Here is a 16,104-nt window from a genome sequence, read left to right on the forward strand (position 1 = left end):
CATCAAGCGATCCAAAATAAATGGCCTAAATGATAATGTTTATATAAAAAATAGCCCAATAATAATTCGAATTTAGCATCGTAACAAAATCAAGACAATTTATACTTTAGATTGTGTTATCTTATACGTAAGTACCTTTGGCGGTGCGATCTATACCAATAAATATGTTATTAAGGTAAGCAATTGAATGTAGTAGAATGGTATACATATCACGATAGCCATTTAACTGTTATGGTCGATTTAGGAAAAAATATCCGATCACAAAAACACGTTCAATTCTATTGTAAAATTGTTACTTCAATTTTCTACCAACTTTATAATTTTCTAACAAGTTTATACAACCCAATACAAACTATTGATGACTACTAACACTAGATGCGATTACAATAGTAATCCACTTGTCTAAATTTGAAAAGAGGGTCCATCAATGGTGCCTGTACAACCTCGTCAATAAGTTGTAACAGCTTATTAACTGCTTGTAACGTACATATGCAGCATTCCCAAGTTGGGACAACCACTTAATGTGTCGTTCAAAAAGTATAGTTAAACATCATTTATCAACCTCCTTCTCGGGGGAAGCGACATCAACGCGTAGTTGCAATCCCTGGGTGTTATTTCTTCCCTGAAATGAGTAACGATGGCAAATCAGCAAATATTATTAATGAAACATACGATTAATGATATACGATATCCAAGTCTCCAATTAATAACATTACATAAATATTTGCTGTAAAGATAAAAGTTTGTCACCTGAGGTGATAGTGCAAATACATGATATGCATCAACATCACAGTGTGTTGAAATTGCCCCACGCTCCTCCTACATTATATGGTATAAGTAATCGACTGTCAACAAATTATTACCAGTACCTATATTGCTCACTTATAAAGTTAAATTAGACTAGACATTATAACAAAAATGATATATCAGACCATTAAGACATCTCTGAAGGAGTTATGATTGAAAAAAATAGAAAATCTGGGATGCATCTATTCTGTAGGGACATTTGCAGGAGGCCCCTGATTAGTCAAACGGTGGACCTTGGAATAATAAAAAATAATATGTTATTAAAGCGAGCATACGTTAACTACATAATTTGCATGATTTGACAGCTTTCGGGTGCCCACCATTACAATTAAAGAAAAAAAAGTAACTCAACTACACGAACAAGAAGGTCTTTATTTTAACTACTAAATGTATGCATACCGTTTGACTTTCATCGATATCGGGAGCAACAGCGTTTGGAGGGCCATTCACTGTCTGACTCATTGAATGCGTCTATGAGTTTCGTATGGGCCAAATCATTGTATAAGACAAACAAAATAGGTATATCAGGAGGAATGACGGCTGTAACAATATTTTCACACAATGTAACATCAATGTAACTATTTATGCTGTTAGAAACATCCAAATAAAAGCAACAGTCATGTCCATTTTATACTAACCGAAACAGAGTCAGTAGATGAACGACATCCCATAAACATGTATTCCTCAAATGAAACCGATGTCGGCTCCGATTCTGAGACCTACAGAATTGACACGGCAATAGTATTATTTCATAATGAATGATACCTAAACTTTAGTTAATAGTATAACGATAACTTAGTTTTAGCATAAATGTTCCCCAAGTACCAAAATTTGATCCATACCGTAGTCTGTGTAGTTCTTGATAATATGGATTTTCTTTTTACTCTGTCAAATTTATCGATCCAACTTCGCATCACTCTACTTTTCTTCCCACCGCCTCGTTTTTTAATGCCTCTTGCGACTACTGCCTCCCCCATTTCATTCACAATTTCAATTTTATCCCGTTCCTCCATATTCAGATTTTTTTGATTTTGCAAAGGTTGCTCTTCGCTTTCTGAGAGGAGGAGCTCAACTCTCTTTGCCAAATCGGATATGACAGTGATTGCTACTTTGCTGGTGTCCTCCGACATTGCTGCTCGAGTTGCGACCTTAATCATGGCTGGAGCGAGCTCCCGATAACGAGTTGAAATCATTATTTTAGGATCAGCCACAACTTCCCGTCTTCGCCGATCAAAACAGTCTCCAGCCCGAGCTCTTTTTGTCCATCGCCTGTTAATGTATTCAGGAAGAATTATTTTTATGCCCACAGTATCAAACACCTTCAACGCGTGCCCACATAAAATGCCTTCATTCTCGTATTTTTTGCAACTACAACGTACACTTAGATCATTCCGATTGAATACCACTATTCTTTCAGGTCCTCCATCATACCTCATGACCGCAAACTCCACAATCATCGCTGCATCTTGTTGTCTCAATATAACCATAGCTGTTGACTCGCCATATTCATTTTGGAATGCAACAAATACGGTTGGTGAATACGTCTCTGATGCATGCACAAGCATAGGTGTTTGCCTAAACCCGACCATGGGGAGCTTTTGCCTCATTTCATATTCTGCGATCAGTTCATTATGTCTCTTTTCATCAACCACCCGATTGAAATGTCTAAAGAACTGCACAAGGTCATGATCTAGTTTCAAATGATTTTTAATTGCTGCATTTAGGCTTTCGCTAAGTTGGGTGCTTCGCATTCCCGCGGTCCATCTTTCTTTCATCATGCACCTTGCCCATTTATCACGAATTCTATACAACCCGGAGAGCCATTCATTATTTTCAAGATTGTGTTTCTTCACCATCGCCTCCCACACCCTATTGAATTGTTCCACTTCTTCAAACTCATACATGCATGCACCCACAATTTTCCTTGTAGTGATTGCCAAGATGTTTCATAAAATTACGCCTTATGTGAAACGTACATAGACCGTGAAATGTTTCAGGCATAACAACTGAAAGAGCGGCTGCCATGGCATGATCTTGGTCGGTTAGTATGGTACTTGGACGCTTTCCGCACATTGTTTCTAGAAATGTACCAAACACCCATTTGAAAGAATCTATAGTCTCATCATACATAAGGGCAGCACCGAATATCACAATTTGCCTATGTTGGTTAAAATCCACAAACACTCCAAGTGGCCGGTATTCTTTATTTGTTTTGTAAGTTGTGTCGAATGTGACTACGTCTCCAAAAAATTTGTAGTCAATTAACATTCCTGCATCAGCCCAAAAGATATTCGTTATCTGCTCTTCACAGTCCAGCTGTACGGCATGAAAAAACGATGGATTCTCGAGTGTTTGCTCTTGAAAATAATTCAGCATGCTACCTGCTTCTCCATATTTCAAACTCCTTTCCCGTCGAGTACGAAGATATAGTTTCAGGTCTTCCCGAGTATATCCCATATTTCCCATCCCACCTGCCTCCTTTCCCATAAGCTCATGGCTCTGTTTCAATGAAAGCCCAGCGTCCTCGCTTATTTCAGCTTGGAATCCTTGAGCCTCGCTCACTTTTCTTTGTGATGGCATCATGTGTGCACATTGAGCAATGTGCAACTCATGGTTATGCTCTAAAACAAGATCATGCACACGGTACTTCATTGTTCCTCTAAACAACACAATAACCATTTTAGCTCCACACCCTGTTTTCGTCGGAGCTCGTGTCCTCTTTGGCATCACATCACCTTCGTACTTGCGCTTCACACCTTCCTTGCAGCAACTATATCTCCTAGACGTGGTCACGCCGTCTTTGTCTTTATTCAGATAGTCTTTACGTACACTAAAACCCATTTTAAAGGCATATTTGTTGTAAAACTTGTACGCATCCTCTTCGCTGTTGAACTCCATTCCTAACTCAGGGGTCCCATCTTCTGCCAATTTGCTGCAATCCATTACTTCTGATCCTGCCAATTATGCATCAAACACCCTAATTTGCAACACTTCATGAATAGTATGTACATAAACGACAACATAAATGTATATTACCATTCATAATGTGTTATGAATCATACATTACTCGTATACCAAATTCTATTATTACGCTATCAATATGATTAATGATTCACATCACCTTACTTTTACTCTAAGACAATCTGTGTACAAATACAACTCCATGTACACTAACTTATACGGATTGTAATGTATTGGTCACACGATGTAAGTCTATTTTAACTGTATGTACATCCACGCTGGTGATTATATTTTGATTCTAGATTCTTTAGCTCACTGGACCTTATGTCATTCGTTAATGACAACCGCATAAGCCAACTCCGTATTTTCTACTATTTCTACATTTTGAGGGCCAAACAATCACTTTCTACTCATTGTAATATATTTTTTACATCATGTAATTTACTTACAATACAAGGTTCACCCATTTATTATTCACACATATGTCTTTTCCTCAGTTTCACCTCATTCAACTCTACACCTCTATTTTATACACACTACACGGTCAAGAGAGGGACAAACTAATATTACTCCATGAGTATGGACCAATTACTAGATGCACAATGATTCATATCAATTGTAATACGGTGGCTATAACATGTAACTAATTTACAACAAGATGTACATTCATTCACTTGTTAAATGTGACTTTGTTTCTCTCATCTTTCCCTAATTCTGTTCGATGGTTTACTTGAATACATACCCCTAGGTCTTCCAAAAACTACTATCCCTTTATAGTCCATCACTGAAAAACTAAATGGTCACACACACACAGATACGGTACACACATGCAAATACAGTACAACTTCACTATTCTTGTATCATCTTCATATTATGTCTTCAGTGACTCTAATTTCATCCTTCATTTAACAGATGTGCATTTGGGTGACAAATTATTGGCCACAGTTACTGACATGGTTCAGTCATGTTACCTTGGTCTGCTAATACGCTTCACGTTTCACCGAAGTCGGAGAGCGTAGCTGCATCTGCTATTAAGTTGAAGGACAAAATCTGGCTTCGTGAGATTTTGTCCTTCCTCTGTTTGCATTCAAAATATATACAATACGAAGCCAGATTTTGTCCTTCCTCTGTTTGCATTCAAAATAGATACAATACTCTTATACCCAGTTGAAGACCATAGCTGCTTCTGCTATTCAATTTTCCGTCCAAACTTGGCTTCATCTCTGTTTGCTTCCACCTTGCCGCCTGCCTCTCCACCCACTTTTCTGTCAATTGCTATTTTCATCAGAGTAGACTACACCCACTTCACCTAGAAAGAGCTAGTAGGTCGAATTCCCCTCGAACTTCAGCTTTCTACCTTCAGTGAGCGGTCGGTCAGACTGTCAGAGTAGAGCTCCTTCAGAAGCACGCCAAGACTCTTCCCTCAGTTTTGTTTTCTGCGGCTAATTCAAAATTTCAACTTGAATTTCAAAATCTACTTCTCTTCCGTTTGCTCCGTCTGCTCACGTTTGGAAGTCAACATTTTTTTATTTGGAACGGTGCCGTTTTTCTGCCCTGCTTCAGCCTTGCTGACTTGGCTCATTTGTCTCCTCACGTTTTTTATTGTGAGGACCGCTCCTGCCCCGTATCCTGGTGGGAAAGACACTGAGACGGTCGCTCTATTCGAAATTTTAAAAAATCAAAATAAAAAAAGAACCCGCTAGACTCGTCTTCTTTCACCAAAAATGAAAATAAAAAAAAAAAAAGAAAACGCGTACTATATATATATAAGGACAACACATTCAAATTCGACTTTCCTATTTTCAGCGTCTTGCTTTCGGCAATACGACGAAGAGATTGTCTCTTCTCTTTCTGTCGTTCCACCCAAAAACCCTAATAAAATCCGCCACGATCTTTCTACTCTTATCCAAATAAGCCCTTGGTATCCCCAACTTTTTCTGCCAAAAAGGGTCACCAACCGAAACAGGAAAAAGAAAGTTGTAAATCTTTTAATTGGTTAGTTTTCGATAATCGACTTGTTAGAATTTTTTATGTATTTTTTGTTGTTATTTCTCACTTAGATGCTTTTCTTATATATATAGAATTTACGAAGTCCAGTCCTATCCCTGTTCTCTAAGACGACTGGGGATAACTCAGTTTTTCTTCTTTTTTTTGGGTGTAATTTCTTGTGAAGTAGTTCATGGGAGCGTTGAATTTTAATTTATTATTGTATATTGAGCGTGAATGGGAAGAATTATACATTTTAGAATATATTCTGCTAGTATCAACCTGTTTGGATTGATATTGGATATGTTAAACTGCTAAGTTTGCGTAGTCTACTGGTTTTTATCGATTAATTAAAGAAGAACTTATGATTTTGGGCTTTTTTCTTCTGATTTAGATTTAATTGATATTGGATCTCCGAATAAAATGGTTATAATGCCATTTTTTTTTTGTTATATTCTTTTATTTTGCCTCGGACAATTTGATTGATAGATTCAATGAATTTCATGTGATGGTCAGATTTGCTGATTGTGATATTATGGACGAGGATATGGAATTAATTGGGGAGGAAGATCTGAAAGCTGCACTTTTGCAGCATCCTAAGGGTGTTGGAGTCCCTGTTTCTCATACAAACCGTTGTGGAGATGAGGTGAAAATCCGAACAATTGTTTTCAAAGTAATTGGCATGACATGTTCCTCTTGTGCGACATCTATGGAATCTGCACTTATGAAGTTGAATGGTATCAAGAGTGTTATGGTTTCCCCACTTCAAGGCCAGGCTGTAGTCAAGTACAACCCTGAAAGTATCAGTGTGAGTCAAATGAAAACAGTTTAGCTCAAATTTGTGCTGCCAAGGTTACGATATTTATTTGAGAATTAATAAACTGCTTGTCAGTATTATAACCATCAGAATTTTGGGCTATGGTGTTTTCAAAGTCTTATGTAATTTAACCATCAGTTTCTTTGACTGGTGCATATTTTTATAAAAAATTCTACTAAACTACTCCTTGAATATTAGTGGAGTTGGAATACACACATTCCATCATTTGCCTTTTTTTTTTGTGCTTTATTGCACTTATAGTGTGTATAGAGTTTACAGTATTGTGGATGTTATCAAAATATATATTAATAATTAGTTAAATAAGCCTTTAGTTTTTAATGTCTTAACTTACTCATCTAAGGAGGTTAGGCATGCACTACCACCAGATCTGAAGAAGTTCAGTAGAATGCCTACCCTTTTCAAACACATTGTTGAATTGGGAAAAGAATATAGTGCAGTCATTTGATTTTCCTGAATATGTTTTTTTTCCCTTTTACTTCAACATTTAGGCTAAATTAATAAAAGAAGCCGCAGAAGAAACAGGTTTTCAAGTTGATGAGTTTCCGGAGCAAGATATTGCAGTATGCAGACTCAGAATCAAGGGAATGGCATGCACAAGTTGTTCTGAGTCTGTTGAACGTGCCCTTTTAATGGTTGATGGAGTGAAGAAAGCGGTGGTTGGTTTGGCTCTTGAAGAAGCAAAGATTCACTATGATCCAAGTATTACCAATACTGACCATATAACTGAAGCAATAGAAGATTCTGGGTTTGGAGCCAATCTAATAAGCTCAGGCAGTGATTTGAATAAAGTGCATCTGAAACTAGAAGGAATCAGTTCACAGGATGATCTTAATGTAATTCGGTGCTCATTGGAGTACTTGGAAGGTGTGAATCATGTTGAATTTGACATCAAAGAACATGTGGTCAGTGTCAGCTATGAACCAGATATCATTGGGCCAAGATATCTTATACAGTGCATCCAAGAAGCTGGCAAAGGATTAAGCTCTTATCAGGCAAGTTTGTTTACTCCACCAAGCCCACAAGATATGGAAAGAAGGCATGAAGTCCAAATGTATAGGAATCAGTTTCTATGGAGCTGTTTGTTTTCTGTTCCAATTTTCATTTCATCCATGGTACTCCCAATGCTTCCCCCTTATGGGAATTGGCTAGAATATAAGGTCTTGAATATGCTCTCAATCGGATTACTTCTAAGGTGGATTCTTTGCACACCTTTGCAATTTATTATAGGGCAAAGGTACTAGATTTTGTAGTTTTCTCTCAAATTGTAGAAAATTCATTGAAATCATACTAATTTTTAATGTTCTTCTCAGGTTCTATGCTGGATCCTATCATGCACTCCGTCGAAAATCTGCAAATATGGATGTTCTGGTTGCATTGGGCACAAATGCTGCTTACTTCTATTCAATATACATAATTATAAAAGCATTGACATCAGAATCATTTGAGGGTCAAGATTTTTTTGAGACCAGTGCCATGTTGATATCTTTTATCCTCTTGGGAAAGTACTTGGAAGTCCTTGCTAAAGGAAAGACATCAGATGCTTTGGCAAAGTTGGCAGACCTTGCACCTGATACGGCTTACCTTCTGACAATGGACGGTGATGGGAATGTTCTTTCAGATGTGGAAATTAACACTCAGCTGATACAGAAAAATGACATACTTAAGATTGTTCCTGGAGCAAAAGTTCCTGTTGATGGTGTTGTTGTTGATGGTCAGAGTTTTGTGAATGAGAGTATGATCACCGGAGAAGCAAGGCCAGTTGCTAAAGGACCTGGTGATAAGGTATAGACTACTAGTCCATTGTAGATTTTAATTTTTTCCTTTCATTTAAGTACATCATTGAAACCAGGTTAGTTTTCTATTTTTGCAGGTAATTGGTGGGACTGTAAACGAGAATGGCTGTCTTGTCATTAGAGCTACACATGTTGGTTCAGAGTCGGCACTTTCACAGATAGTTCAATTGGTTGAAGCTGCTCAGCTTGCCAGAGCTCCTGTTCAGAAGCTGGCTGACCAGATATCAAGGTTTTTTGTTCCCACGGTGAGTTACTTTTACCACTAATGTGAAGCAGCTTGATTCTGTCAGCCATTCTTGTTATGTATGTAGACTCTCGGCGACACTTCAAAAAGGCACTCCTGGTGTTGGACAACTTATTTTGCATTTATTGTGGAGAAGTGAACATGCTGTTACCAGTTGTGGGGAGCTGCAGTTATGGATGTTGCAAAATTTTTATTTCTTCTGGTGCAAAATAAATTCTTAGTTTTGTTTTTGGCTTAATACTAAAAGTATGCCCACTTTCCCTGGAATGATAGTTTTAACAATACGTATTGTTTTGTATTCAGTACTTGATGCACTCAAATATAGTGAACCAATGTTTTCCTACTTATCTAAGATAAATTAATCAAACATTAACAACATTCTTCTACTTTCATCTAACATCAATTAATTTGGGGTTCCGCATGTTTATTACTTTCTCTTTAAAAGGATATATTTTCGAGTCTTCCTTAACTTGTATTTGCTGTCAAGTTAAAACATATATTTGATTCTCTTATCCCTCCTCTTCGCTTCCTTTTTCCATTTGTCTTAAATGTTGGACAGCTGGAATTTTCAGATTAAGTTTTGGTTCCTCTGAAGGTTTATTGTTTCTAAAAATGATCTTCCTGCTTTTTTCTACTATTTCTGTTTAATGACTATTTATGCATCTTTAGAGGAATATGGTTTTAGTTGTCAAAATAGGCACTTCATGAATCACCCGTTGCAATGTTACAACGTTACAAAGAAAAAGAAGATAGTTGACCATGATGGTTTTGGCATCAAAGAAAACAGCATATTGAGTAGCAGCAATCCACTTGGTGTAGTTTTATTTTTTCTGCAACATAAGAAGTAAAGAAGCAATTTCTGTGGAATTTAATCAGCAAAATTAATCTATTGAAATAATCATCTCTCTCCTGCTCTCTTTCTACTTGATTCTTCCTTAACCTATAATCATCTCTCTCCTGCTCTCTTTCTACTTGATTTTTCCTTAACCTGAAATTTCCCTCAGCCATTTGTTGTCTGTGTCACTCATCTATTTACTTGAAAGTCAATAGCAAATACCTAGTTTTTCTGAACGTGGCAACTTATTATGAGATTTAAGTGTTAGAGAAGCTATCTTCATTTATTAGCTGCACAAAAGGTTCAGTGGGAAAGAATCTAGTTACTATGACCATAGTCATCATAGTTGGATGTATCTTCCTTGTTTTGGTATATTCGAGTTTTGTCTCGTGACAAGTTGCTCGTGTTTTTGAATGACAGGTTGTTGTGGCTGCATTTACTACATGGCTTGGATGGTTTATATCTGGAGAAGCTGGTATTTATCCGAAGTGGTGGATACCTAAAGCTATGGATGCATTTGAGCTTGCATTGCAGTTTGGTATTTCAGTTTTAGTAGTTGCATGTCCTTGTGCTTTGGGATTAGCAACTCCTACTGCAGTGATGGTGGCCACGGGGAAAGGAGCTTCGCAAGGTGTGCTCATTAAGGGAGGGGATGCTCTTGAAAAGGCACACAAGGTATGGTCCAGCTAAAGTGTTCCATTAATATGTCTAATGGCCTCATTTGCGTGACCTGCTTTGCTTATTTACTGAATTAAGCCAAGCATCCACAAGAGGGGCTGGCGGCAAGTAGTGATATGGAATAGCATAATGGAAAGAGTTTAGATGCTTTTCTGTTGGTGATCTCTGTGTAGAAGGTAGCTTTCAGAAGTATGAACAGTGCAGACAATAGATATGAAATTTAAGCAGTGCACATGATGTAGAGAACTAAAAAAAGGGCCGGGAAAATGAGAAGAGTTGTGAGATCTGAGGCACTGTATCTAAGAGACAAACATTTCATCCTTGAAATTGTTCAGTTGTTCTTTGTTTCTTGAGTTACCCATATAAGCTGATACATTCAAGCTTTTATTGGACTCAGAATACTCAATGTTCAAGTAAACTTAAGTGCCAAGTTTTGGCAAAATGACTACACACAGATGCTCATAAATATTGTTTACAACTAGCCTTTTCTGTAATAAGCTTAGACAGGCATTACTAGTGCAGGACCCCTTAAGTGAAGCCTATGGACACCTTAAGTGAAGCCTATGGACAGAATACTAAGTTACTCTTTGCATGAAATATACCACAAAGGGCAAGATAGTACTAGAATGACGCAGAATCCTCTCTCTCACAATTATACCATATTTGTTTTCAGAACTCAACTTTACTATTTTTTCATTTTTTTGGAGGTCATTTATTTCATTACCATGAGATTTATACATCCATTGTTTTAGTAGCAGAATGTCTCTGAATTCTATCATGCCTTTGCCATTACTAGTTGCAAGGAAGTTGCTTTTTTCCTTTTTACTTTTTGGAACATCTGTTCATTTCCTGAAGTTCTTTGATGGTCATTGTCTATCTTCTAGTAGGTGAATTATATCATAAGTTTTGCTTATTTGTTAAGTCAAAGAAGGGTTTTAAAATCTTGACTATTTCTTTCATGTCACCTTACAAATTAATTTTATTAGGATGGCTTCATTCTATATAGAAATATTTTGGATGCTTCACATGCTTGGGAATTGTTGCCCTAAAAGTTCTGGACACCATTAATAAGTGACTTGCTTTTTCGGCCAGTTCATATGCCTCTCACAAGGTCTGTAAATCTGGTCATGTATCTATTTCTGTATGATATTTTTAAGCTTCACTCTGGGTTTATATGTATATCTGCAATTATATGGGTTTATTTCTGCCTTACCGAACTATATAATTTTTCTTGTACCATTATGAATGCCAATGTTTTCATTTTTTTTCCTTCTTTTTGGTGAATTTATGAGTAAGGTTTTTTTGGTTTTAGTTGTAATAGAGCCGTATTTTATTCTGCAGGTCAAGATAGTTGTTTTTGATAAAACTGGGACATTAACTGTTGGAAAGCCTGCTGTAGTGAGTGCTGTACTCTTTTCCAACATTTCTATGGAAGAGTTCTGTGATATGGCAATTGCTGCGGAGGTGAGATTATATTTTTGTCACCATGAAATTCAGAATAATGCTGAGAGAAGAAGTTTGAGTTGATATGACATAGAAGAATTTTCTTATCTTAGAAACTTGTATAATTTAGTCACATAATTGGTTCAAAATTATCTGCAGTCCAATAGTGAGCACCCTATTGGAAAAGCAGTGGTGGAGCATGCTAAGAAGTTCTGCCTGAACTTTGGGACCCAAAAGGAGTGTCTCACAGAGGTAAAGGACTTTGAGGTTCACACTGGAGCTGGTGTGAGTGGGAAAGTTCGAGAAAAAACTATTTTCGTTGGGAATAAGAGGCTCATGAGGCTTTTTAATGTTGCTCTTGGTGGCGAGGTTGAAGCTTATATTTCAGAAAATGAGAAGCTTGCTCGTAGTTGCGTGATAGTGGCCATTGATGGTACAGTTGCAGGAGCTTTTGCTGTTACTGATCCAGTGAAACCAGAGGCTGCACGTGTTGTATCTTTCCTCCACTCAATGAACATTGTAAGTGTTATGGTCACTGGTGATAATTGGGCGACAGCAACCGCAATAGGGGAGGAGGTTGGAATTCAAAAGGTGTTTGCTGAGACAGATCCCATAGGAAAAGCGGATAAGATTAAAGAATTGCAGGTAGGTTCTCCTTTCCATGAGTAGTGAATTGGGTGGAATAACTGATGTTGGTTATAAATGAGTTATAAATAGTAAAAAGTAAGTTGATAACATTTTCCTGTGACAACTTGAAGAGAGTTCTATTAGCCTAAACAAGGAAAGCAGTTGTACTAGAAATTTAAGTTACTAAATCCGGAATGATGGCTGGCTTGGCTGATGATAGATCTCATATTTTTCTCCTTTATATATTGAATTTTTTATACTATTATTAAAATCTTGCAGTAGGCAAGTTGATGAAATTTCACAGATATCTTTAAGAAGAAAATTTCCACCAGAACTTTTAGTTTAGTTGCAAATTGCGCGTAGTCTAGTGAGGCCAGTGGTTGTGCAATGGAGACAAGTACTTTGATTGTTGATTCAGGTCAAGATTTCTGTGAAAAACTAAGAGAAAACCTTGATTAGGAGGCTAAAAGGTTGAGATACGCTCAGAAGAGGTGATTTCGTTGAATGTCAGTAATCAAAGTAATTGTTACAAAACTGTAAAGGCTAGGTTTATAGGAGTCTAGTTCTTAGCTAGCTAATTGGAATCCTCACTCTCTGAGAAAACAAGTTGGAACTTTGATAGCAAGAAAAGAATGACTTTCAAGAATTTATTCTTGGGGGGAGGGTTGGGTTGGGTTGGGTGGTAAGGTGGGAGGGATTGTAAATAGCAGGTCTTGGGTTCAAGACCTCCCTCTCACCAAAAAAAAAAAAAAAAGAATTTATTTGAACATTGTCTAACTTTTCACTACCGGATCAAAACACCCTTGAAAAATACTTAGCCATCATTGATACCTGGATGCAAACAAAAAGTAGGAAGTTTCTATCTTAAAAGAAGACATTTGACTTGGCACCCCTGAAAAATACTTAGCCATCATTGATACCGGGATTCACACAAACAAGTGGGAAGTTTCTATCTTACTTGAAAGACATTTGACTTCCAATATTTTATTAACATATGGATAATTGAACATTGATACAGTTGAAAGGTTTGACTGTGGCAATGGTTGGAGATGGGATTAATGATTCACCAGCACTAGTTGCAGCTGATGTTGGCATGGCAATTGGTGCGGGCACTGATGTAGCCATAGAAGCAGCTGATGTAGTTCTTATTAAGAGTAACCTGGAAGATGTTGTCACTGCAATAGATCTCTCTAGAAAGACAATGTTGCGTATTCGACTCAATTATGTATGGGCTCTTGGGTACAATGTGCTTGCCATGCCTATTGCTGCTGGAATTTTGTTCCCATTCACCGGAATTCGGTTACCACCTTGGCTCGCTGGTGCTTGCATGGCTGCTTCATCTGTTAGTGTAGTTTGTTCGTCACTGCTACTGCAATCTTACGAAAAACCTCTGAAGGTTCAAGCTGTGTGAGTGCGCTAGATTCGTTTGGCCTCACTTTTCACTGGTGGTAGAAATTGGTAATATAAGAATAAAGAAAGTTATCTAATCCATAGTACGTCTGTTGACTAGTAGTAATACATAATATTACGATTCTTCGTCCGCTACACGTGATATGAATGAATGCTTGTTTCTAAAATTTGTCTGTACTCGTGTTACAGAATTTTGTGACAAAACATCTGATCTCGTATAATTAATGAAGGTTCTGATTTCCCTGAAGCTGGGGAAGAAAAGGACTCTCAGAGATTGTTTAGCATTTTGATTAAATGTTAGTACTCTTTTCTTACTATGATGGGATGGGTGAATGGTGTGTCAAGGTATTGAGTGAATTGTCAAATGTACTTTTGGAAGACACTTTCGTAGTAGTTTGTGATTAAGGATATATGAGCTAAAGATTGGGTGAAGTATAGTGCGCTCTCATATTTCATTTTGGTCGTGTATTGGATTTATTTAAGCTTTGCTTCCAAAAAAAAAAGGATCTCTTTATTTATTTATTTATTTTGTGTTTTAGGTGAAGGGGGAATTGGAAATGATGTAATGTGTGATTTAATTGGGTAAAATATTCAGGTCATGAGATTTGGATGGACGTGCACACTTGCATTTCCAAACATTTTTATTTTTTTCCCGCCTTTGAGATTGCTTTTTCTTCTATCTGATTCGTTTTTTTTTTTTTTTTAAATCTCAGCCAAATTGCTATCTTCAACCATAGAAGGTTGCTGAACGGTGGTTGTCCTTTCCCAGTGACCGGCCAATAAGAGGCACTGGTTCTATCTTGTTGCAAAGCCAAATATACACTTGCTACCCCTTTAGTGTTGATGTAAAACTCAAACCCTTGATAAGGAAGTCCCTTGTCACCAACTCACGTGATTGACCCCACCAAAACCTGCATTTGGTCAGACTTTTAGTATTGCTGCCATATTAAATTGTCTATTTTCATACCGCATATGACCATGACAAATCTACGGAACATGGCTAGGGTCAAACTTTTCCGTTGAATTCAGTCGGGTATTGCTTGATCCTTTTCCAATACGAACCAGAAACGACAAGTTGGATTTAGATTGACTATTTGAAGAAATATGGCAAGAATATCATATAGTTTGAATTTAGATAACCACACTAAAAACATCCACTTTTCAAGAAATTATGGCAGCTGTGTGAGATTTCGAAATTTTACTTGTCTTTATAATCCTTATGTGAACTCACTTACCTTAGATTTTTGATTGTTTTAATGGTTGAATTTGAGCCAAGGGAGTGAATTTTGTTAATAAAGTTTCATAATCTCAAGTTATTAGAAAATCTAGAAATTTTCGCAGGAGGCTCTGCGCAATTTTGGAAAATTAGCTATAACTTCGTATAGGAAAGTCGGAATTGAGTTCCGTTTATTGCGTTTGAAACTAGACTCAGAGGACTTCCTATGATGTAAAATTTAGAGTTTGATTCAATGTTTAAAAAAACTAGGAAATTGGCACAGTTGACTGAAAATTCTGCCCTGCACAAGTAAACATAGGAATGTTGTAGTAGCTTATGGCTCAATTTGGACCAACTTATGAACTAAATCTCTTTGAGGTGTCTTTTAAAGATTATTAGTATTTGAAGTCTAGTTTTTAACAAGTCAAGTTGTATAAATTTTTGATATTTATAACTCAAGTTATGATTTTTCTAAAGGAAGGGCATATGATAGGGGTTTTGTGCATACTAGGGTTTTGGTGTGTGTTTTTGTGTGCATTTTGGTAATGTGATTGTGAGGACTTGTAAAATCCCTCACATTTTCTTAAAAATTCCCTTTTATTTGGAATCCATTATTTTACAATAGCTTTACTACTCATTCACTTCCTCAATAGTTACAATTAATCATATAACCAAGGGTTTTCTTTTTACTTTCATCGTTAAGGTAAACTAGGGTTTTTACGTCTTTTGGCAGTGTAAATGTTCTTTTGTTAAGCTCTTTTGTAATCGAAAACCTTAGTTGGATTTTAATCAAGTATCACATTTTGAATTGTAAAGTTTTCAATGTATGTATATAAGTGTTTAACCCTGTATACTATTTGTTCTTGATTGAGATGGTACGTTTTATGGCTTTGGGTGAACTTGTCTTGGACTCATTAGATGGTCGGGCAAGTATGGAGCTTGAACAAAGTAAGGAAAATTCTGGCGAGAAAGGTTTGAAGAGAATCCGGCCGTATATCCGGCCAGTTCTTGGCCGGATTGTCAAGGGAAAAATGGAAAGTTTCGTTTTGGTTCACTGCCTTGAATCCGGCAGACAATCCGGCCAGATCTCGGCTAGATTGTGACGTGGCCCCAGTGCTTTCGTTTCGTTTTCAATTTTCGTTGGAATGTTATATCAAAGGTCTATTGCATCTTTCAGTTTAGTTATTTTAGTTTCCAAAAGGTCATTTTTCAAAGTTCTTTTGAACGTCTCGTAGGGTTTTCGTGCGTTTCGGTTTAGTAGTCCTG

At 37.0% G+C, this 16,104-nt stretch overlaps 3 protein-coding genes across 3 annotated transcripts; 1 reads left to right on the forward strand and 2 right to left on the reverse strand.

The window, feature by feature from the left end:
* Window positions 1-550: 550 nt before the first annotated feature.
* On the reverse strand, window positions 551-2,663 carry LOC113768941 (protein FAR1-RELATED SEQUENCE 5-like). Its single transcript, XM_027313444.1, has 5 exons — window positions 1,650-2,663; window positions 1,446-1,526; window positions 1,207-1,278; window positions 751-819; window positions 551-622 (listed from the first exon to the last, which is right to left on the reverse strand). The coding sequence occupies exons 1-5, from the start codon at window positions 2,661-2,663 to the stop codon at window positions 551-553; spliced, it is 1,308 nt and encodes a 435-aa protein (XP_027169245.1).
* Window positions 2,664-2,703: 40 nt separating this feature from the next.
* On the reverse strand, window positions 2,704-3,750 carry LOC113768950 (protein FAR1-RELATED SEQUENCE 5-like). Its single transcript, XM_027313452.1, has one exon. The coding sequence runs from the start codon at window positions 3,748-3,750 to the stop codon at window positions 2,704-2,706; it is 1,047 nt and encodes a 348-aa protein (XP_027169253.1).
* Window positions 3,751-5,581: 1,831 nt separating this feature from the next.
* On the forward strand, window positions 5,582-13,936 carry LOC113782392 (copper-transporting ATPase HMA4-like). Its single transcript, XM_027328287.1, has 9 exons — window positions 5,582-5,763; window positions 6,271-6,562; window positions 7,081-7,826; window positions 7,903-8,374; window positions 8,463-8,630; window positions 9,885-10,139; window positions 11,484-11,606; window positions 11,745-12,230; window positions 13,231-13,936. Exons 2-9 carry the CDS (start codon window positions 6,290-6,292, stop codon window positions 13,621-13,623), a joined length of 2,916 nt encoding a protein of 971 aa, XP_027184088.1. The 5' UTR covers window positions 5,582-5,763; window positions 6,271-6,289; the 3' UTR covers window positions 13,624-13,936.
* Window positions 13,937-16,104: the final 2,168 nt, after the last annotated feature.

This window comes from Coffea eugenioides, chromosome 1 (assembly GCF_003713205.1).
Source record: "Coffea eugenioides isolate CCC68of chromosome 1, Ceug_1.0, whole genome shotgun sequence".
In the NCBI taxonomy this organism is placed as follows: domain Eukaryota; kingdom Viridiplantae; phylum Streptophyta; class Magnoliopsida; order Gentianales; family Rubiaceae; genus Coffea; species Coffea eugenioides.